Genomic DNA, 23,097 nt, shown 5'->3' with positions numbered 1-23,097 from the left:
AGTGACAGGAATGGATCTAGGAGTACTCCCAAGCTACGTGCCTGCTCCTTCAGGGGGAGTGCAGCCCCATCCAGGACAGGTGGCTTACCCAATTCCTGGTCTCAGGAACCTTAGCTTCAGTTTACTGGCACTCATCCAGACCATTATAGCCTCCAGGAACTGGTCCAGCACCTTTACTGCCTCAGCCAAGGACAAGAAGAAATACAGCTGAGTATCATCAGTGTACTGGTGACACCCCATCCGAAAACTCCTAATGACCTCACCCAATGACTTCATACAGATATTGAAAAGCATGGGGGATAGAATAGAACCCTGTGGCACCCCACAGTTTAATCATATAGAATCATAGAATTGTAGGGTTGGAAGGGGCCTACAAGACCATTGAGTCCAACCCCCTGCTATATGCAGGAATCCAAGTCAGAGCATCCCTGACAAATGGCTGTCCAGACTCATCTTGAATGCCTCCAGTGTGGGGGAGCCCACCACCTCCCTAGGGAATTGGTTCCATTGTTGTATTGCTCTAACTGTCACGAAGTTTGCCTGATGTTCAGCCAGAACCTGGCTTCCTGTAACTTGAGCCCATTATTCTGTGTCCTGCATTCTGGGATAATTGAGAAGAGATCCTGGCCTTCCTCTCTGTGATGACATTTCAAGAACTTGAAGAGCGCTATCATATCTCCCCTCAGTCTTCTCTTCTCAAGGCTAAACATGCTCAGTTCATTCAGTCTCTCTTCATAGGACTTTGTTTCCAATCCCCTGATAATCTTTGTTGCCCTCCTCTGAACCCTCTCTAGTTTGTCTGCATCCTTCTTAAAGTGTGGTGCCCAGAACCGCACACAGTACTCCAGATGAGGCTTAACCAGTGCTGAGTAGAGGGGAATTAGTACTTCCCAGGATTTGGAAGCTATGCTTCTATTAATGCAGCCCAAAAGAGCATTGGCCTTTTTTGCAGCCATATCACATTGTTGGCTCCTATTCAGCTTGTGATCGACAACAATTCCAAGATCCTTCTCGCTTGTAGTGTTGTTGAGCCACATATCCCCCACCCTATAACTGTGCATTTGGTTTCTTTTCCCTAGGTGCTGAACTCGGCATTTATCCCTATTAAATTTGATGCTGTTATTTTCTGCCCAGCGCTCCAGTCTATCAAGATCACTTTGAATTTTGTTTCTGTCTTCCAAAGTATTAGCGATCCCACCCAATTTTGTGTCATCTGCAAATTTGATCAGCATTCCCTGCACCTCCTCCTCCAAGTCATTAAGAAAATTGTTGTACAGCTCTGGGCCCAGAACTGAGCCCTGCGGTACCCCACTCATTACCTCTCCTCAGTTTGAGAATATCCCATTGATAAGCACTCGTTGAGTCCAATTCTGTAGCCAACTGTGGATCCACCTGATCGTTGTTTCTTCTAGCCCACTTTGAGCTAGTTGCTCGTCAGGATATCATGGGGCACTTTGTCGAAAGCTTTGCTGTAGTCGAGGCATATTATGTTTATGTCCACAGCATTCCCATAGTCCACAAGGGAGGTTACTTGATCAAAAACTGAGATCAGATTCGTCTGGCAGGATTTGTTCTTGACAAATCCATGTTGGCTTCGAGTCATCACTGCATTGTTTTCAAGGTGCTTACAGATGAATTGCTTTATCATCTGCTCCAGAATTTTCCCCGGGATTGATGTCAGCCTGACTGGTCTGTAGTTCCCAGGTTCCTCCTTTTTACCCTTTTGGAAGATAGGGACAACATTAGCCCTCCTCCAGTCATCTGGCACTTCCCTCATCCTCCATGATTTCTCAAAAAGAATAGACAGCGGTTCTGAGAGTTCTTCTGCCAGTTGCTTTATTACTGTAGAGTGCAGTTCATCCAGCCCTGAAGATCTGAACTCATTCAGAGTAATTAGGTGTTCCTTGACCATATGCCTATCGATCTCAAGCTGCAATCCTGCCCCTTCAGCCTGCACTTCGCCTTTGCCAGGAGGGTCATAGACCCTCTTTTGGGAGAAGACTGAGCCAAAGTAGGAATTGAGCACCTCTGCCTTTTCTTTATCATCTGTTATCATTTTGCCATCCTTATTTAATAGCTGAACCACCTGCAGGTAGGAGCGGAACCACTGTAATAAAATGCCCCCAACTCCCAACCTGCAGAGACAATCCAGTAAGATACCATGATCAGTGGTATCAAAAGCCACTGAGAGATCCAGGAAGATCAATAGGGTAGCACCCCCTCCTGTCTTTCACCTGGAGTAGGTCATCAGTCAGAGCAACCAAGGCTATTTCAGTGCCGTACCCAGCCTGAAGCAGGTCTGATCCTGCACAGCTCTTGTGTTTGTAACTGTATTTGTAATGTTCGTATGCTGCAATCATGAAGCAATGCTTGTGGGGCTTTGTCTGGAATTTGACTGAGGGGGTGTCTCCGTCACCGATTTACTCTGAGCTGGCTATGTGTTGAGGTCATTAGGGATACATGACATCGTGGCCATCCAGCAGCCACCTCAGAACTTACTAGGGAAAAAACAGATTTCCTGAGACTGCTTGAAGTCCGATTCTTTTCCTTAAGTTTGGTTCTCCGTGGTATAGCTGTTGTGTGACCCAACCCCCGTATTTACCTTGGGTATGCTGGCCCTGCCCAGGGGTGTGCCTTTCACTGTGACCCCGGTCAAGGAGTGCTTCCTGTCTCTCACCCCTGTGTTTCTGTTTCCCAGCACAAACCAAATAGTGTCTACTCAGAGGTAACTCCCATTGTGGTCAATGAGGCTTGCACACCTCAGAATTTAAAGAGATCCCTGTGAATTAAATACAGAGTTTAAAGCCTGTAAAGTGCTTCACTGAACCTGTGGTACTTGATGGCTTGGGTTATTGCTTTAGTAAGTAACTACTTCACACCTCCCTTATAGAGAAACTGCAGTTAGAGAAGGGGTTGGTTTCCCATTCCTGTGTCCCCGTCCCTTTCCCAGCACGAGCTTATATGTATCTACTCAGAAGTAACACCCATTGTGCTGAATGAGGCTTGCCCTCTGAATGCCCACATCAGAATTTTCAGAGATCTCCCTGAATTGAATACAGAGTTTAAAGCCTGTAAAGTGCTTCACTGAACCAGGACACACGTGTGTGTGTCTACCCGGAATTAACTCCCATTGCACTCAGTGAGGCTTGGTCCCGAAGGTAGGTGCATCTGGAGTTTCAGGGAAAAGGAGAAAGGAGGGGAAGCGTCTTATTGGTTGAGCAGCCCCTGCCAGTCAGATGATGTTCACTCCAACCCCCACCCCTACCCCCACCAAGAAGTATGTTCTGTGATGCGATTTTTACTGGTGCGGAGCACTTGCCTGTGGAGCCCTGCATGGACCAAAGCGCAGCAAGGCTGATTCCTTTTAAAAAATCCGGTACGCCTCCATTTGCTTCTCCTTCTGTTGTCCTGGAGACACTGTCCAGGAAACTTCAGAAGTTTTACTTCTGTAATGGTTTCCCAAAAGGTAATGCTTTCCCAAAAGGTAGGATGCCTAACTCCATAAGGAAGCCAGGCTGTGGAAGGAATTGTATGACCCTCCTACAGCACAGAAAAACAGACTTGAAAATCTTACATATGGAATAGGCAGTGACAAATTAGTGCCGGCTAGCAACACTTGGAAAGTTGGCAGGGAACGATAGAATTCCATCAGGCAGGAGTATTAATTCCAGTGGACCTTGATTCCAGCTGCATATGCCAAAAGGTGGTAGAAAGATGAAATGGTCAAATGTGGTCTGGCCCTGAGGTGAAGTTGTCAAAAGACACCTTTACCACAAGCAAACAGCAATCCAGGTTTTAAAAAAGAAGAACAAAAAGCAGGCAGCTATATGTTCGGTGGTCACGTGGATAGGCCCAAAGACTACATAGACCCATGTTCAAAGATTGCTGGCTTTAGTATGAACCCTGCCCATTCTCTAGTCATCTGGGCAGGCCCTATTTTGGGGACCCAGGCTTAATAAGGTTAGGTGCCTGTTGATCAAGGATGGTCCTTCTCTGCTGTGGCATGGCCTCCCAGTTCTAGAATGTCCTCTCCAAGCCAGACAGCCTGGCACCTACCCTCTTGAGTTTTAGGCAGTAGGAGAAACTCATTTAATTCACCTTTTAATTCAGAACGAGATTGTTTTAAAATTCTGCCATGGTGTTTAGTGCTGTTTTAATCTTGTTCAGGTTGTTGTTCAGTCGTTCAGTCGTGTCCGACTCTTCGTGACCCCATGGACCATAGCACGCCAGGCCTTCCTGTCCTGCGCTCTCTCCCGGAGTGTGCTCAAGTCCATATTCATTGCATCGGTGATACTATCTAGCCATCTTATCCTCTGCCGTCCCCTTCTCTTTTTGCCTTCAGTCTTTCCCAGCATCAGGGTCTTTTCCAGAGAGTTTTCTCTTCGCAGCTGTTTTAATCTACAGTCAGCCAAAAGTCTGGCTTTTTGAACTGTTGTCTGGATTTTAAAATGGTACTGAGGGGAAAGAGTAGACAAAATTGGCCTACGTCTCCTGCTGCCACTTCTCTCTTTTGCCAACTGTTTTGTGGCAATAGTGGCAAGTGCTACTGCCAGCAGCAACCATTTTATTTTTCCCATAATGGCCTTCTGAGTAATGCAACATCATCACATAGTATCACTCTGAGAAGCATTAAGAGCTGGGTTTGTTTTTTTTTAAAGGCCCTCAGTTTCTCAGGATGAAGCCAGTGTTTAGAGTGTTGGACTAGACTCAGGAGACCTGGGTTTAAGTAGTCCCCACTTGGCCGTGAAGCTCACTAAGTAACTTTGGGTCAGTCACCGACTCTCAGCCTAACCTACCTCACAGGATCATTGTGAGGATAAAATGGAGAGGAGGAGGATCATGTGCCTTGGGCTCACTGGAGGAAAAGGCGGGATATAAATGTAACAAATAAATAGCAACATGCTTGCATACGATCACTCAGTAGGGATTTAAGAGCAAATAAAATGGCAGTTGCCAGGTGGAGTTCACTTGGAGAATCATAATGTGGTTGGAGGTAAGTTTGCCCTCCACCCTGGAAGATTCGCTCCATCACTTCCCCCAATAATCACTGAAATCACTGAATCCGACCCTCGCCCATTTGTGTTTCCCATTTTGACTCAGTCCTAATCCTATTTTATTATTAATGTTTCAATGTTGGATGTTTTCTTGGTAAAATTATGTTAGCTACTTTAATTAGCTTTATTCATAAAGAGGTTACAAATTAAAAAAAAATGTTAGAGCACAATCCTATGGGGATAGTCGGCCACCTCTGAACTTGGAGGTGACCAACTATGCAATGCAGAGTGGGTAGAGCACGGAGGGGATCTTCTCCTCTGCACTCTAGCCACCCTGCATGTACGGCTAGATGACCAATTTTGGCTGTCTAGCTGGGTCGCCTAGGAGTCGGGGAGGGGGGAGGCCGGATGGTGAATAGGAAGTGTCATAATGGCACTTCTGCTCTCCCCTCCCCACCCTCAGGATCGCCCCCTTTTGCCCCACTCTGCACTGCTCTTCCGAGTGCGGAGCCGGGGATGAACTGCACTGCCTATGAGGCAGCAGGGAAGGGGGCTGGGAGGTGGTTTTCTGGGAACCAACCTTGGAGCGCTGACTCTGAGTTTGGTTCCCAGGAAATGAAAAATTCTATGACTGTCTAGCCACTATCTATTGACCACAGGATTGCACCCTTACCTTCTTGAAATAACTGTATACGTATGGCAAGGTGTAACTCAATAAATAAACAAGCAAGCTTTGGGCTTTGCCTTCTGGAGCTGGACCCTTGCAACACTGTCACTAAAAGATCTGATTTTTTTTTACTTTGTGTTGTCAGAAGAACAAAATCATTTGTTTTCACAAGAACTTAGCTAATGCTATCTAGAATTAATATCAGTATAAGAGAGACTGCTCTATAAGAAACAAAGTAATGTATTTTATGATGTATATTAAGTGTGCACTTGACTGACAACTTATTACAGGTCCTTAATACAGGATGAGTGGCAACGTGAGTGCCAAGGCAAGTGTTGGGCACTCAGGACAGTTGGGGATGCTGCTGGTATACCACCCACCCTGGTGCCCAGCAGCTTCCCTGCGGCTGCCAGAACTGACTGAATGGCCTTGGCCTTGAAGCCTTAATATCCATGCCAGGACTGTTGTGTGGGATGGCTCAGGACTTCATGACTGCCACAACAACCATGGGGCTAACCCAATATGTCTTTGGTCCAATTTATTGATCAGGACACCCTGTGGTATTGGTTTGCTCAGCTGGACAGGAGGATAGAGATCCGAAAGCGTGGAATTTCACATCACCTGTTGAAGTGAAGGCTGTCAGTGGCATTACCTTTCCACAAGAATGGGGGTCCTATTGAAATCGTCTGTCCCAGATTGTGATGGATTCCTGAGGCTCTGGAGAATATTCTGGCTGGTTTGGTTGGCATTCCTATCGAAGCCCTAGCTGCCCTCTGCAATGGAGAGATAACTTGCACAGTTGACACAGTTGCTTCCAAGCACCTTCTTCCATTGAGCAGGGCCCACGCAACTCCTTGATATGCATCTAAGCAATGAAGCAAGCAAGAAGACAGCTGGGATGCAGGTGGAGGGAAAAATCACATTGACTGAACAGGAGAGCCCTCCATTATTGGGCCTATTCTGTGGCAGTAATGAAGGTGAAGAAACAGTTCTTCTCCTCCACCATGGCATCCCCTCAGTGTCATCCAGTGGAGCTTTTCTGGGTGGTGTGGGGCTTTTCCCCTTGGAAGCATGCCATAACACTATTGCAAGATACTTTGAGAACATAAGAGCCATGCTGGATCAGACCAAGGGTCCATCTAGTCCAGCTTTCTGTTCACATGGTGGACAACCAGCTGTTGACAGGAAACCCACAAGCAGGAGATAAGTGCAACAGCACCCTCCTGCCCATGTCCCCCAGCAACTGGTGTACTGCCTCTGATACTGGAGGTTGCATAGAGCCATCAGGACTAGTAGCCATTGATAGCCTTCTCTTCCAGAAATTTGTCTAACCCCCTTTTAAAGCCATCCAAATTGGTGGCCATCACTATGTCTTGTGGTAGCGAATTCCATAGTTTGACTATGTGCTGTGTGAAGAAGTACGTCCTTTTCTCTGTCCTGAATGTCTCACCAATCAGCTTCATGGGATGACCCCAGGTTCTAATATTATGAGAGAGGGAGGAAAATGTCTCCCTATTCACATTCTCCAAACCATGCACAGTTTTGTACACCTCTATCATGTCTCCCCTTATTTGCCTTTTTTCCAAGATAAACAATCCCAGCTTTCGTAACCTTTTCTCATAGGGGAGATGCTCCAGCCCCTTGATCATTTTAGTTGCCCTTTTCTGCACTGTTTCCAGCTCTACAGTATCTTCTTGAGGTGGGGTGACCAGAACTGCACATAGTGTTCTAAATGTGTTTGCACATAGGCTTGTATAAGGCAGTATGATCTTTGCAGTTTTATTTTCAGTTCCTTTCTTAATTATGCCTAACATGGAGTTTGCCTTTTTTACAGCAGCCGCACGCTGGGTTGACATTTTCATCGAGCTGTCCAGCTCAACCCCAAGATCTCTTTCTTGGTTGGTCACTGCTAGCTCAGATCCCATCAGGTCATACTTGAAGTTGGGATTTTTTACCTCAATGTGCATCACTTTACACTTGCCTTCACTGAACCACATTTGCCATTTAGATGCCCATTCTCCCAGTCTAGAGAGATCCTTTGATATCTGAGGGGATGCCTCCTGTCATATAGACCTGCCCGGCTGCTGTGATCATCATCACAGGCCCTCCTGGTTCTGCCACATCCTGCAGATGTCCATTTGGTGACAACCAGGAAAACGGTACTTTCTGTGGTGGTACCCACTCTCTGGAAGACCCTCCCCCAGAGACAAAATATGTGCCAATTCAGGTGCAAGTTGAAGACTGTTTTATTTGCCTCTGCATTTGATGATTTGTGATGCCTGTCATCCTAATTTCTAGTTGATGGCCATTGGTTCCATTTTAGTTATTTTTGTATATTTATATTGTATATGTGTATATTTATGTTATGTTTTTTATTGTTGTACGCCATCTGGATATATTTTTATATGACAGGCGGTATAAAATATTTTATATAAATAAAACAAATACATTTCCAGGGCCAATTTAAAATCCTAAAGTGCTGGAGATCAGGTTACCTGAATATCTGCCTTCCTCCGTATGTACCTACCAAAACTTAAAGATCTTCAGAAGTCCTGCTCCGAGTGGCCCCACCAAATAAGGTTGGTGGCCACCAAAGAACAGGTCTTTCGATAGTGGCACCTCGGTTATGGAACAGCGTTTCTAGAGAGGTTCGCCTGGTGCCATCCTGGTGGTTTTTAGGCACTATGTGAAAACATTTCTGTTCACCCAGGACTTTAAAATAATTCATGTAGTCTCTCAGTTTTAAATCTGTATACAAATTCTGGGGCTGCTTATGTTATTTTGTCTTATATTTGTAGAATCATAGAATAGTAGGGTTGGAAGGGGCCTACAAGGCCATCGAGTCCAACCCCCTGCTCAGTGCAGGAATCCAAGTCAGAGCATCCCTTGTGCTGCTTTTATTTATGGTCTTGTGTTTTATTTTGTATTTAATTTGCTTTTATGTTTGTTAATTTGTTTATTGTAAGCCACCCATAGACCTATATGTTATGGGTTGGCATACAATTGCTGTAAAGTAAATAAATATATTATTTATTACTCAAATTTATATACCACTTTCCACAGAGGTATCAAACTGGTGAGCATAAAATACAATGGCATCAACCCCCCCCAATAAACATAACTATGAAACAACACAATACAAAATTAATCTGCAGTAATAATAATGATCCAATCAAGGTTAAGCATGTTTTACCAACTGATTTCAGTGAGAGAATAAAGCAAGCACCTAGATCTGTCCCACTGAAACCAACAGGACCAACTCTCACTGGATCATGCCTTATATTCGCAGGAATACATCTGGGAATGTATAGACACAGCTACTTGATCGTTCCCAAAATAGTATTTCAAAAACAAATTACTTAAGCCGGCATAAACATCTGAGTGCAATATCTGGTTTGTTTAGTGTTACAACCTTTCGTAATCAAACACAATTCAATAAGAATTTCTCAAGATGTTTGTCTTGACTGACTAAAAGTTTAGGAATCATGTAAGTAATTAAGGGTTCAATCCTATGCATGTTTAGACAGAAAAGGTCTTACAGTTTCTAGCATGCCCCAGTCACCATGGCTGGCTGGGGCATGCTGGGAATTGTAGGATTTTTTTCTGTCTAAACGTGCATAGGATCACACCATTAGTGATTACTTGGAGATTTAGAAAATAAACAAGATTTACGCACCCATTTGCCCATACTGGGGTAGTCATGTTCTGGATCAAAAAGATGCTGGTGAAGTTGGTATTCTTTGCTGAACTGTGCTGTATCTGGTGTGTTTTCAAGGCATCCATCATCAACTGCAAAGACATTTTGGGAAACCTGAGCTGCTTGACAGCATGTAAAATACATATATCAAGAAAACTAATCAAGAACATGTGCAATGAATTTTATTATAAAGGGATGGCAAATTACAAAATAGAACATTTTTTCTTGGAAACATCACTCTTGGGGTTGTTTAAAAACAATTTCCACAATCCCTTGGAATACATGCAATGTATTACTAATTTCTTTACCAATTTCTTCCTGCAGAGTCATAGGTTAATGTGTATGTACTAGTGCCGTGCCAAATCCTGCCCCCTATTTTCAGGAACTTTTTCTCTCCCTGCAAAAGAGGCATTGTTTTTTCTGCCTCTTTTGCAGGGAGGGGGAGAATTTTGGAGAATTTTCTCCTTGGGGAGGGGACAGGGTTTCTTCTCCATCTGGGAGTTATTCCTGAATGGGAGAGGGAGAGGTCACATGGTCTCCTGGAGTTCATAAAGAACTGCTGGGCTGAGAAGAGTCCTTTATTTTTATAAAATAAAAAACAGAAAGAAGACCCCTCAAGAATTGCCTACACTTAAAAAGGTATGTGGAAACCCTGTCCCTCTCCCTAGGGAGAAAATTCTCTGAAATTCTCACCTCTCCCAGCCTCTTTTGCCAGAGTTTTCTTTTTGCCCCCACAAAATGCTGAAAATGGAAGAATCGAAATTTTCAGCACAGCACTAGTGTGTACAACAAACTGCAGTTGATTTATTAATCTATAATTGTATATTTGTATTTGTGCAGATACTCAAACACACTTGGTTATGTAGTATCTTTAACTTTTTGTTTTGTAGTTGCTTGACGTCTAAACTATGGATTCATAATGCTTTTTCCAGAGGAAATTTTTCCAGATTACTACTTGACTTTTCCGTGCACGTGGATATAAGAATTCATATACATGTCTGGAAATGCAATTATCCAAGTCTTGTGGAATAGTTCAGCAGGTTTGTATCAGATCACTGGTATCAGATCCATTCAGAAAATCAGAGCTTGCCCATTAGCTGAACATGTGTCCAAGACTGGAAGGTTTGTGTGTTGACAACTCATGAGAGGCTTTATGAGAGACGTCTCATATTTGGTTAGCCAAAGCATAACTACTAAATGCCCTTGCGGAGAACATAAATTATTTATTTATTTATTAGATTTATTACCGCCCATCTGGCCGGCTACCTAGCTACTCTAGGCGGCGTACAATACTAATAACACGAAATACAACGAATTTACATAAATTGGGAATTGTTTTATTTGTTTGTTTGTTTGTTGGATTTGCATATCATCCAACTGCCAAATGCCCTCAAGGCAGTTTACAATCATAAAACCAAACAACAACAACAACAACAAAATAATCAAACAAAAGATACAATAATAGAAGTATCAAAATAATACAGTGTGAAACATTAAAAAATATTTAGCTAGAACAAAGTAACAGAATTAAAGATTAAATGCTTGCGTAAAGAGAAAGTTCAATCTTTATGGTAATCGAAATAAATTATTTTGATACTTTTACATTGAGTCTGTACTTAAGTCCTCATCACACTATTTATACTTAACCTAGGTAGAAGTTAAAAAAGGGCACAACTCTCACACACAATTATACTCTAGGAAAAAAGGAGTATAATAAAGGTGGTAAAAGGTGGAATACTGAGGTGGGCAGGAACAACCTGCCTAGGCTGAAGCAAAGGCAAACCCCTCCCATCTTGAGGGACCATAGGCTGGGTGAAAGGGGGGGGGGGGTTCGTCACAGGTGAATGTACACAAAGAAGATGCCAGGTGGATCTCCCCAGGGAGGTCATTCCACAGATGGAGGGACACTTTCCCTCACAGCCAAGAGAAACAGCAGAAGAAAAGAAAGAAAAGAGGAACAGATCAGTGAGAAACAGGCCAACCCAGAAGGGGAATAGATGAGGTGCAGACCTGAATACAATTGGATCTGGAAATAATAGATATATTCTCATCCATTTGGGCAACTGAATCAATCACAATCATCATTCTTTTTGCCTCCTCCTTCCCAATTTATTTCCTTGTGTCTTTTAGATCATAAACTGAGGGCAAGGACTGTCTGATTACTGATTTTTGTAAGCTGCTGTGGGAGCCTTTTTTTTTTTTTAAATGAAGAGCAGGGTAAAAGTGCTTTAAATAAATTAATAAATAAGTGGCTTACAACTGACCTCGGTCTTCCCCTTTTCTCTGACTGCCAGGACAGTCCCAGCTTCTCTGTACAGACATAAGTAATTTGTTCAGCACAAGTATCACTTTATTCATCCTTCACCCCAGTACCACTACCTTTTTAATAAATTAATTGTAATTAATTATTTGTTTGATTAACTGTACCAGCATTATTTCTAAGCCAATTCCATGTTTTGGGGACCTGCTGGCTCATAATTTTTAAATTTGGCAACCTTACAAGTGTTAGAGAACAGATTTACCAGCCTTTACAATTATTACTTCAGGAAAGGAGTAAGGCAGCTACAGCCAAGCAGCAAGGGCTTCATTGGTAGATGGCTTAGGTGCCAAAATGCCTGAATCTAGCCAGTACATCCTGCTGCAGAAACAACTCAAGTAGGCTTGTCTTTCAATAAGCTAGTCCCACAAACCTCAATGAGGAAATTCTCTAATAAGTTTAGTATGTTTTTACAGTCTCTACTTGGGCAGAGAATGAAGTTTATATTTAAATTGCTGAAAACCACTTTGCTTAGATCCTAGTAAGCTACGATTCTTCACTCAGAATGTATCCATGAAAAAGGGCAGCTTTACTTAGACAGCAGCAGTTTCCAAGGAATACCATCAGTTTTCATATCAGGATGCATCATCTTAGTTGAACAACCATCATTTTGGGGGCTGTAATTTTAAACCAATGCTTTGAGGGGGAAAGGCCAGAAATCTCCTTCTTTATACACAATAATTCTACTGGAGATATGATTTCAGTCTTGATATTTTAAGCACTAACAGAGTATAGGGGTAAACAGGAGAAACAGTACATCTGAAGAAAAAAAGAAATCCAAATCTATATTAGGAATGATAAGAGTTGTGGAACAAAGTGAGAATTTAGATGCTATTTCTAGGGAAAGAAGTTACACAATAGTTGTTTATTGTCAGGCACACCACGAGGGGCTTCTGCATGTTTTTCATACCATATGAGTATGCAAGTCATTTGGAAATTTTCACTGAAAATGCCAATAGTGAAGTTTCTTCAGTCCCATAGCCAGGACATCTGCAAGACTGAAGTGAAAGGGGAATGAAACTAAATCTGCAATCCTATGCACACTTACCTCTGAGTAAAAATACATAAACTCAGACCGTATAATCCACAATTTATCATACTTGGTTTGAAGGGTTGCTGTCCTGATCTTGGGCATTTAAGCAGTGGAGGCTGGTGGCTCTGATGTCAATGAGGCAGCGAATCCTTTCGGGGTTTCAGTCAGAACCAGTCAGAAGTTTAAAGGAGTACCTTGGACAGCTTCTTTAGAGTTCTGACTGGTTCTGACTGAAACCCGAAGCGGGTTAAAAGAACTTTCTTTTTAACTACACTTTTTGCTGGGGGTAGCGCAGGAGGGGCCCTGTATGATGACGGCGTCATGTAATGGACCCGCAAACATCTGTGGGTGGCCAGTCACGAGTGCACTATAAATGCCTTGTATAAAGAGAGCCAGCTTCTGGTAAGTGTGCTTAGGGTTATAAAAAGTAGGAGTTTGAACTTTTCAAAATTGACTTATACTACACTTCTGTCCAAGAAGAAATCTAATTAAGCAGCTCTTCCATACCTCTGTTTAAATCAAATAGGGTACCACAACCTCATGGCACCTTTTTGTGCTAGGGACAGCCATTTCGTATGAAGAAGAAATCTTGCGTAACATAGTTAAATTGTGAGATGGACCAATGAAATATATGATCTCAGATTCTACACCTACATTTCTGAGTAGCCAACATGGCCTACATTTCAACAGAGCATTGGCCGGGTACGTAAATGAAGACGGTGCTCTGGGTTACGGTCCCTTCCACGATTCCTTATTACTCCCTGGTCCCTGCTACTCATTAGTACCCAATTTCTATACCTTTCCCACCTTCTATCTCCCCTCTGCCAAAAATGGCCACTACTTTAAGGGCACAATCCTATGCATGTTGAGACAGAAAAAAGTCCTACAACTCCCAGCATTCCCGGCCAACCATACTGGCTGGGGAATGCTGGGAGTTGTGGGACTTTTTTCAATCTAAACATGCATAGGATCATGCCTTTAAAAACCTTGCATCTTGGAAGCAGAATAAACTTTGCAAATGAAGCATACTTTAATGTTGTATAATTGTGTGAATAATTTACTCTGATCAGGAAATCTGGATTATTTAGTGCATAATTTAGATTTTTAAAAACTATAATTGTTAATGCAAATTTACACCAAAACCATTCTAACTGTTGTACAACATTATTCAGAAACTACCCAATACAAATATTTTCAGAATTCAGCACCAAATCCTGTAGTGAGCCCCTGCAGCTTACCTGTTTTTCCAATTGGGCAAGGATTTGGAGGATCTGGGTATCCCTGATCTTCACTGAAATCTTTAGGTATATTGTCACCTGTCAACTCAGCTACAATATTCGGGATATTTCCATAAGGCCCCAAATGCTGCAGACCTTCATGTGCACCACCTAATGAAGACAGAATCATACACACAATCTTTTCAATAACATGATAAAATTTTGCATTAGATTTGCTAAGACATCTAAGCCAAGGGCCCTGTTTATTTCCCTAATATCAAGAGAACCAAATTAATGGAGTCTACGACAGGACACAAAACCTCCCTTTATCTCACTATCTCACTATTATTAGATATCTCACTATCATTTCACATTCACTTCTTCTAAGACAACGACCCAGTTCACCTGTCATAAACAACTCATGGCTTGTTAACTGTGGGTTGTTCATAATGATGTGTAAACTGAGCCAACATGTCATTATATTTCACACAGTTTACTGTTATGCTTGAAATCATACATTTGAAGGTGTACATTAAACCTGGCCACAAATATCTCATGATCAGCGAAGTCTGAACAGCAGTAATAGAACTCTTAAAATGTGGGCATCTAAAGTCAGCACCACTGTTCTAAAGAGGCTTCCTGTGGCTGGAATAAATTATCCATCCATCCTGGTCAGGATCCGCGCTGAGTATTTTTCAACCTATCTTAGGACCATAACCTAATGGCCAATCCTATCACATGAGGAACCAGAGAACAGGGGGTTGTTCTCCCGGATGAACTGCTGCTAATTGGGAGCATCTGGAGGTCATTGGCAGCAGATGACGTCGTGGCAAAACCGAAGCCATCCCAGGCTTTGCGGTGGAAAATCCTTATTTTCTGAGATTACTTGTACTCTAGGTTTTTCCCCCTTTAATTCAGGCTCTCCACGCTTGTGCTGTGTGCTTCTATCCTCTGCACCTACTTCAGATGTGTCAAGGGGTATCTATTTCCCCAAGGTTTCCGCCATTTCGCAGCCAGGCACTTCAGAGTTCCAGTATTTTATTTCTCCTCGCTTCACTTTGCCAGTCACTGCAGTTGCTTTTTATCTTCTTCACTACATCAGCCACCCTGCATACCTAGGTGCCCCCAGTTTAGGACACCCACCCACTTTATTTATTTTTTTATAAACTGATCGTGCATTTGACCGGGCTCAGCCAGCATGAAGTGCTAACTAGTGCTGCTTATAGCAGTGGGAACCCATGATTGGCTGAGTCTGGCTACAGAGAAAGCAAACCAGAACACCCACCTTCTGTGCATGTTTACTCAGAAGTAGGAAATAAATTTAGTCCCCTACAGTGAGTCTTTAACAGATACCAATGCATACAGAGCCATGGTAAATCATTAAACCATTTAAAGGGTTAAAGGCTGACTTTAATAACTCGCCCTAAAGTGCTCTTTCGCTTCTCTGTGAAATCGCTATCTTGATGCTGTGTTATTTAAAGTTGCAGTAGTGATAATAATAGTGATAAAGGACAAAGAAGGCAGGGACCTCACAGAAGCAGATGAGATTACGAACAGGTGGAAAGAATACACAGAAGAACTATACAGGAAAGATCTTAATGTCCTTGATAGCCATGATAGTAATGTCCTTGATAGCCATGATAGTGCAGTCACTGAACTTGAGCCGGACATCCTCGAGAGTGAAGTCAAGTGGGCCTTAGGAAGCATTAGTAACAACAAAGCTAGCGGAGATGACAGTATTCCAGCTGAGCTATTTAAAATGCTAAAAGATGATGCTGTTAAAGTGCTGCATTCAATATGCCAACAAATTTGGAACACTCAGCAATGGCCGCAAGACTGGAAAAGGTCAGTTTACATTCCAATTCCAAAGAAGGGCAACGCCAAAGAGTGTTCAAACTACCGCACAATTGCGCTCATTTCACATGCCAGCAAGATGATGCTCAAAATCCTACAAGCTAGGCTTCAGCAGTATGTGAACCAAGAACTACCGGAAGTACAAGCTGGGTTTCGAAGACGCAGAGGAACTAGAGATCAAATCGCCAACATTCGCTGCATCATGGAGAAAGCAAGAGAATTCCAGAAAAGCAACTATTTCTGCTTCATTGACTATGCTAAAGCCTTTGATTGTGTGGATCACAACAAACTGTGGCAAATTCTTAAAGTGATGGGAGTACCAGACCACCTTACCTGTCTCCTGAGAAACCTGTACGAGGGTCAAGAAGCAACAGTAAGAACCGGACATGGAACAACCGAGTGGTTCAAAATTGGGAAAGGAGTACGACAAGGCTGCATATTGTCACCCTGCTTATTTAACTTATATGCAGAGTACATCATGAGAAATGCCGGGTTGGATGAATCACAGGTCGGAATTAAGATTGCTGGGAGAATTATCAACAACCTCCGATATGCAGACGATACCACCCTAATGGCAGAAAGTGAAGAGGATCTCAAGAGCCTCTTGTTGAGGGTGAAAGAGGAGAGTGCAAAAGCTGGTTTGAAACGCAACATTAAAAAAACGAAGATCATGGCATCTGGCCCCATCACTTCCTGGCATATAGAAGGGGAAGAAATGGAAGCAGTGACAGATTTTACTTTCTTGGGCTCCAAGATCACCGCAGACGGTGACTGTAGCCATGAAATTAAAAGACGCTTGCTCCTTGGGAGGAAAGCTATGGCAAACCTAGACAGCATAGTAAGAAGCAGAGACATCACCTTGCCGACAAAGGTCCGTCTAATCAAAGCTATGGTTTTCCCAGTAGTAATGTATGGCTGTGAGAGCTGGACTATAAGGAAGGCTGAGCGCCGAAGAATTGATGCTTTCAAACTGTGGTGCTGGAGAAGACTCTTACAAGTCCCCTGGACTGCAAGGAGGTCAAATCAGTCCATCCTAAAGGAAATCAACCCTGAGTGCTCATTGGAAGGACAGATACTGAAGCTGAAGCTCAAATATTTTGGCCACCTAATGCGAAGAGAAAACTCTCTGGAAAAGACCCTGATGCTGGGAAAGACTGAAGGCAAAAGGAGAAGGGGATGGCAGAGGATGAGATGGCTAGATAGCATCACCGATGAAATGAATATGAACCTGAGCACACTCCGGGAGAGTGCGCAGGACAGGAAGGCCTGGCGTGCTATGGTCCATGGGGTCACGAAGAGTCGGACACGACTGAACAACTAAACAACAACAGTGATAATTCAAGATCATGGATGCTTCTCAGCTCATTGTGAGCAGGGAGGAGGAGGAAGGGGGGTAGAAAGGTTGATTGGAAGCAATAATTCCCTGGCAGAGTGCTGGAATGGGGTGAAATTGAGGGGCTGGGCTGCTTTCATGGGAAGCCTTTAGATGGGAAGCTATTTGTCTTCTCAAGGCAAAAGTGCGCACATTGGGGCGGAGATAATATAGTAGCAAAAGGGAGCTTTTTGTGAATTAGTTGCTCTCCATTTATAATAATGTAGCAGGGGGGAGCCTGGACCGGGGAGGGGGGACAAGTCTTTCTCATTGGTTGAGCATCCCCTGCCAGTCTGATGACAATCAGTTTTACTCCCCCCACCCTACTCAGAAGTATGTTCCTTTCAAGTGCTGTGTGACCCCTGAAAACCGGATTTTAACAGTGCTGTACACTCGGCTTTTCTTGCTTTGTGGGTCCCTGACGGACCAAAGCCGATCTCATGAAAATCCAGGCAATACTCCAACACGCTTCTCATTCCGTTCTCGTGAAGATCCCCCCAGGTGTTTACTTTAGGCTTAGTGAGTCACAAATGTTTCACTGTCAGAATGGAGCATTTTTCTTTTGTCAGCCCAGAATATTGGGATGGAAGCATAGGTCAAGCCTGGTATGCCAGGAACAAATACCATGTGAGATCTGCCACACAGCTGTATTAGCTGTACATTAAGTTATTGCACCACAATAAGCAGGATGGAAACAGCTTTCCTATGAAGCATCATAAATGCACATTGGCCATTGTGAAGCCAGTCCCACACACTTAAGATCTGAGAGAAATTGGGACTAAGTGTGGCAGAACAGATTTGTTCCTACTCCCCCCTGGTGCTCCATTACAACAGCTACCACACACAATTAGTTTCAGGCTGTCAGTGACCCAGCAAGAATATCTGGCCACTTATGTATTAATTATTTCACAAAGAGGATCATAAATATGAATTCATGCCCCAGATTTAAAGATTGCTTTTCTAATTACATAGATTATTCTTTTTTAAATGTAAGAATGAACATTTTGCATTGGAACATAGACAACACATTTTACTGTAGTATAAATTTTCTTCCAAGTGACATTTTTCACTCTGCAAAATTGTAATGGTGCATTGTGGGACAATAGCATAATGCAAGGAGACAAAGTCAAGCATATCATTTAAAAATACTATTCAGTGTGCAACTTTGCAGAAATTATGTATTTGCTTTAGAAATTCCATAAATCCAACCATAGGAAAGAGTCCAGATGTTTTAAGACCAATGCTAATTGTGTGTAAAACATCTTGTTCGTGTGTATCTTTATGTCTTTCACATGCAAACTTAATTAAATGAAGGGTGTGCATAAGTACAGGCATATGGCTAAAAAGGCCATATGAAAAAAAGCATAAAGCAGATGTTAACCTCTTTAAAATCATAAATTTGGAATTCAGGATTCTGCATTCCCCTCTAGCACCGCCACCCTAATCACAATTGGAGGATAGTGCCCACAACTACTGTTAGCCATGACAGTTATATGGAACTTCTATGCTTCATGCCAAATAAATAACTTCATGCCATGCCTTGCTTATATCACCAATGTATCTGACTGGTTGGTCACTGTAATACTAGACTACATGGACCTCAATTTGACCCAGCATGGCAGTCTTTCTGTTATGTTCAGATACACTCCTAATTATTTAAATTCACAGGGTACCAACATAAGTCCTATTTAGAGTTAATCCCATTCATTTGAATGGGTGTACTCTAAGTAGGACTTGCATTGGATTTTACCCACAGCGTGTCTTTTTTATGTATTTCCCCTGTCAATGTGGATTCCATGTAAACAGCATTTCTATTTATCTAAAAATAGTGGATGTGGGCAGATTGAAGTAATTCACTTCTTTCTATCTTTGATGGGATGATGAGAAGCAGCCAGTAGTGGCATACCAGTAGTTTAATGGATCAGACAGCAACAAGAAGTTCTTTATGCTGGAATGGACAACCCGGCATTAATCACCAAAATCTATATACTAGGGCACACAAACACTCAGAATTCTCCATGGACTGTATCCATTCTGCATTGCATCACTCACCATCCTGGAAATCCTGAATTTCGAGGGAATGAATTTTCCAACAGGCATAGGAACAAGTTAAAACAGTCTCCAGAGATAAAACCAAATTCCTAATTTCCAGTGAGTTGGAATAGTTCCCTCCAGTCAGCCTCCTTTTCGCTGCACCACTGGGAGTGGGGAGAGGAAACCTTGGATTCCTCATTTATATAACTGTTTCCTATTAAAAAGACTCAATCTCTGTAATGTGTCTTACCTTGTATTTTGAACCAAGAGCTATGTAACTACAGACCTAATGTTATAAGTCAATGGTTATGACTTTGTGTTTGCTTTGTTGGTTGAATAATTTTTTTTTAACCTGTTTCCTAATGTTCTCTGTCAAAATGACCAGAGCTCCATTTCCAACTAAAAAGAAAAACTTCCTATTCTGTAACTCAAACTTGTAAAATAATAATTTATACCACAAACTTAAAAGGGGTTAATAGTCATTCCCTCTGCCAGGAAACTCGGCTAACAGAAAAGTCTTGGCACTTTCCCTCATACTACAGTCCCAAGATTCTTTGGGGGAAGCCATAACAGTTAAACTAGTATAATACACCCAATACAAGTTTGTAGTGCAGATATGTCTATTTTGCAAAATGGAAGAAGAGGTCTATAGAAAATGCTTTCCAGTGTTATATACTTTTGCTCAGGGTGCTGACAAACAAGTGTTTTCGGCACCTACAACATCTCTTTAACAAACATAAACACAGGCCTTTCAATTGAGTGTTTGCTGCTTTGAAATCCCAAAGACCAAAATTTTATTGTTCTGTATTACATTCCCCAAAGTGTTTGGATATCCATGTTTACCACTTAGTTGTATAGAAAAAGTCCTTCAGAAACCATCAAGTCAACACTTGTACACTGTACAGACTCCTTTACACCACAGCTCTGCCCACTATGCAAAAAGTAATCTCACAGTCTCCATATATAGTCTATTATTTATTGTGTGTATATAGTTACAGTTTCCAGTGCTTGCCAAAATTTCTCTGGACTACATACAAAGCAAATTTTTTATACCAATACACATTATTGTTTCCTTCAGTTCAAGATTCTTCCACCCATCCCAACTCTTTTTTTCTCCCAAAAGACAGGGCCAATAACCCCCTGATTTTAATGCCTTATTTTTTGCACTTTTGAGTGATTTTATAGTGTTTGCAAATCATATTCCTTATAAACCTTCATGAACTGTTTACCTAGTAAAGGGCCAGAGTGGCAGAAACAAAGTGCTGACTGCTTTATTGCAGACAGTAATTCAAACACACCATTAATTCTGGCATTGTACTTTCAATGTTAGGCTTACTAGGCAATGCAGCTCCAGAATCAAAATAATGCAGTATAAATATGCTACACTGTCAACCACAAAAGTCAACAGAAGACTGCCCTCTTGATATATTGAACACAGTGGCTGGGAAAGAGTACAAAGGAAGGAGTTGTGCAAGGAAGTAATGAATAGAATGCAGAATAGTCACCTGTTCAGGGAACCCTTGTGCTGACCTCAGTTCACCCATAGGTTTTCAAGCCATGTTGAATCTATGCATGCTAGATGTGCAGAAGCTGTTGCTAAAGTCCCCAGATTTAGTAATACCTGAGATACGTTCTGCAGCCTCTCCAGGACTTATGTGGACTTGGGGCTTCTTCACATGGAGCTTTTATCCTGCTATCAAGATTGGTTATTCATGGAAGTTTGCAGGTCCTTTAGATGATGTTGTGAACCTCCATGACATCTCTCTCACCAAATGACCTTTATTACATTTTTTTAAAGATAGGAGATAATGAGCTCTTAAATTACAGCGCTTGAGTTCCTTCCGTGAAAAGAGGAAAAGCCGCAATAAGAGGAGTTAGACCATAGCACCATCTAGTGGGTGTGTAATGAAATATATGGAAGACTCAGATAAGGGGGGAAAGGGGGAGGAAACACGTATAAAGGGAGTCCGTCGTGATCCTGCATTTAAAACGAAAGCAGAAAGCCCCATTTTAAATGCAGAATTTTAGGCTGTTGTAGAGATGCTCTTGGTCACTGGAATCAGAGTGCATTTTCACAGAGTGTATTTTCATCCCCCTATCTGGGTAGCTTTGTGTTCTCTCTTTCACATACACACACAATGCCCCCCACCAAACAAACACAGCTGATGGGAATGCCTCTCCAAAGATGTGTGGTATGTAACATATGCACTGATGTCCGTGATAATGATAATCATGACATACCTAATGTGGTGACACAGAAACTCAGAAGGTGTATATCAGGATGGCTGGTGACATTCCTCAGGCAAATTATTTTAGAGCCAATTTGGTAGTTGCACTATTCTCTCCAAAGTATACCAGCAAAGTATTCTTTCCAGCAAGCTTTTTAGACTACTGAACTCACTCAAAGAAAGGAGCTTAAGAACTATCAATTGCAGTTTTGATGGACAAAACAATGAAAAACAATAACACAGGCAATGGAGAATAAATCCACAGGAGGACTGGAGGTGGGGACTGGGATTAGCTGTTTGGTGTTCTCAATGTCTAATTGTTAAGGGACTGTAAGACAGAATGCATCAGCTCTTAACTTATTTTATTTTCCTTTGAAGACTGGGCAACATAGTGGAACTGTAAGCTCTCCTATATAGAAGGCTATATACAGGAAACATTTAATTTTGATTTCAAATGAACTTTATAAGTAATTAGCCACTGAATTTATCTCTGTATTAATTTAAATTCCTGAAACAGAAAAAAAAAGTCAGCCATACCTTTCAGGGTATATGTTTAAATCATTCACTGCATAATAGCCCGTTTGCCCCAATGTGCTACTTGAAGGCTAAAGCAGTACAGCCAACAGGATTGATACATATAAACAGCAGGTCTCACTTGTCCTTTTCTCAGGAAAGGCTACCCAGCTGTTCATCTGATCAACACCAACAAGGTGTTTTTTGAAACCCTTTGGTACATTGCATAATAAGACAGTTAAATTTAATATAATTTGCTCATGTTCCTTGGAATTCAGATTATAAGGTATCTCTAAATCTCTTTTCTGGTTCCTGGTTGGCATCTGCACTCTGAGATTAGAGCAGATGGGATTGGGCTTTTAGGTGAATGAGGGTTTTGCAATCAAAGTGAATGAGGGTTTTGCAAGAGAAATGCTTGATGCAGATGGAACTTTGACAGACTACATCTTTTGAATCCAAATTCCAGTTTAGATTAGTCTATTAAGAATACAGGCTTCGACACATTTACCTAGGAGTAAGTCTCATTTAACTCAATGGGGCTTATTTTGAGTAGACATGCACAGAATTGTGCTGTAAAAATAAGTTAGTTTTTTAAAAATATACTTACTTTCAAGCTGCCTCTTCGTTCATACTGCCCTGCTATAGATTTGTTAAATGACAGCAACACAGCAATATGAATGTAAGATATAGGAAGGTGGTAGTAGTTACTGGTATACTTAATTATTTTGTTCTTTTAAGGAATTATAGGAAATCTTCAAAGAAAACCCAGGCAGCAGCAAATAAATTGTTGTTAACATCAAGCTTTGATTTGTATCCCTAACATCTTGGACATTATTCCATTACACTCTTACAAAATGCATTTGGCTTCTGCTTAGCTGTTAACATACAGTGCACCATCTGCTGACTAAAATGTATAAATACGGTCTTAAGTGGATTCCTAGAACTTACATCCAGCACTCAACAGCCACCTAATGTCTATGCAAGGAACAGCAAAGCGTTTATCAAGGAAGCTTTTGAAAGTTATTTTAATAACAAAGTTCCTGCCCGTATCATCAACAACGCCTGAGTCTCATGAACATGTTTAGGCACTTTTCAGAGTCTCGGGGTTAACTCTAGAGCCAGTGTGGTGCAGTAATTAGCCCTTTAGAGTGTTTAACATTGGCCAGGCACA

At 42.0% G+C, this 23,097-nt stretch overlaps 1 protein-coding gene across 2 annotated transcripts in view; it reads right to left on the bottom strand.

The window, feature by feature from the left end:
- The window catches only part of SCG5 (secretogranin V), a 45,865-nt gene that overhangs the window by 7,477 nt on the left and 15,291 nt on the right, over positions 1–23,097 (bottom strand). Inside the window, exons 3-4 of one of the 2 annotated variants that reach the window (XM_084844755.1) lie at positions 13,947–14,096; positions 9,338–9,450 (exon numbers count right to left, since the gene is read on the bottom strand). In XM_084844755.1, coding sequence (XP_084700881.1) covers positions 9,338–9,450; positions 13,947–14,096 — 263 coding nt within the window. Of the gene's footprint in view, positions 1–9,337; positions 9,451–10,676; positions 11,669–13,946; positions 14,097–23,097 lie in introns of those variants that run through there. The other variant, XM_084844765.1, reaches the window with a different exon arrangement.

The sequence above is a fragment of the Heloderma suspectum genome, chromosome 1 (genome assembly GCF_057233095.1).
Source record: "Heloderma suspectum isolate Gila_16-S chromosome 1, 16-S_ref, whole genome shotgun sequence".
Lineage (NCBI taxonomy): Eukaryota > Metazoa > Chordata > Lepidosauria > Squamata > Helodermatidae > Heloderma > Heloderma suspectum.
The sequence above is the reverse complement of the archived record's forward strand: the minus strand, read 5'-3'. Positions and strand labels throughout refer to the sequence as shown.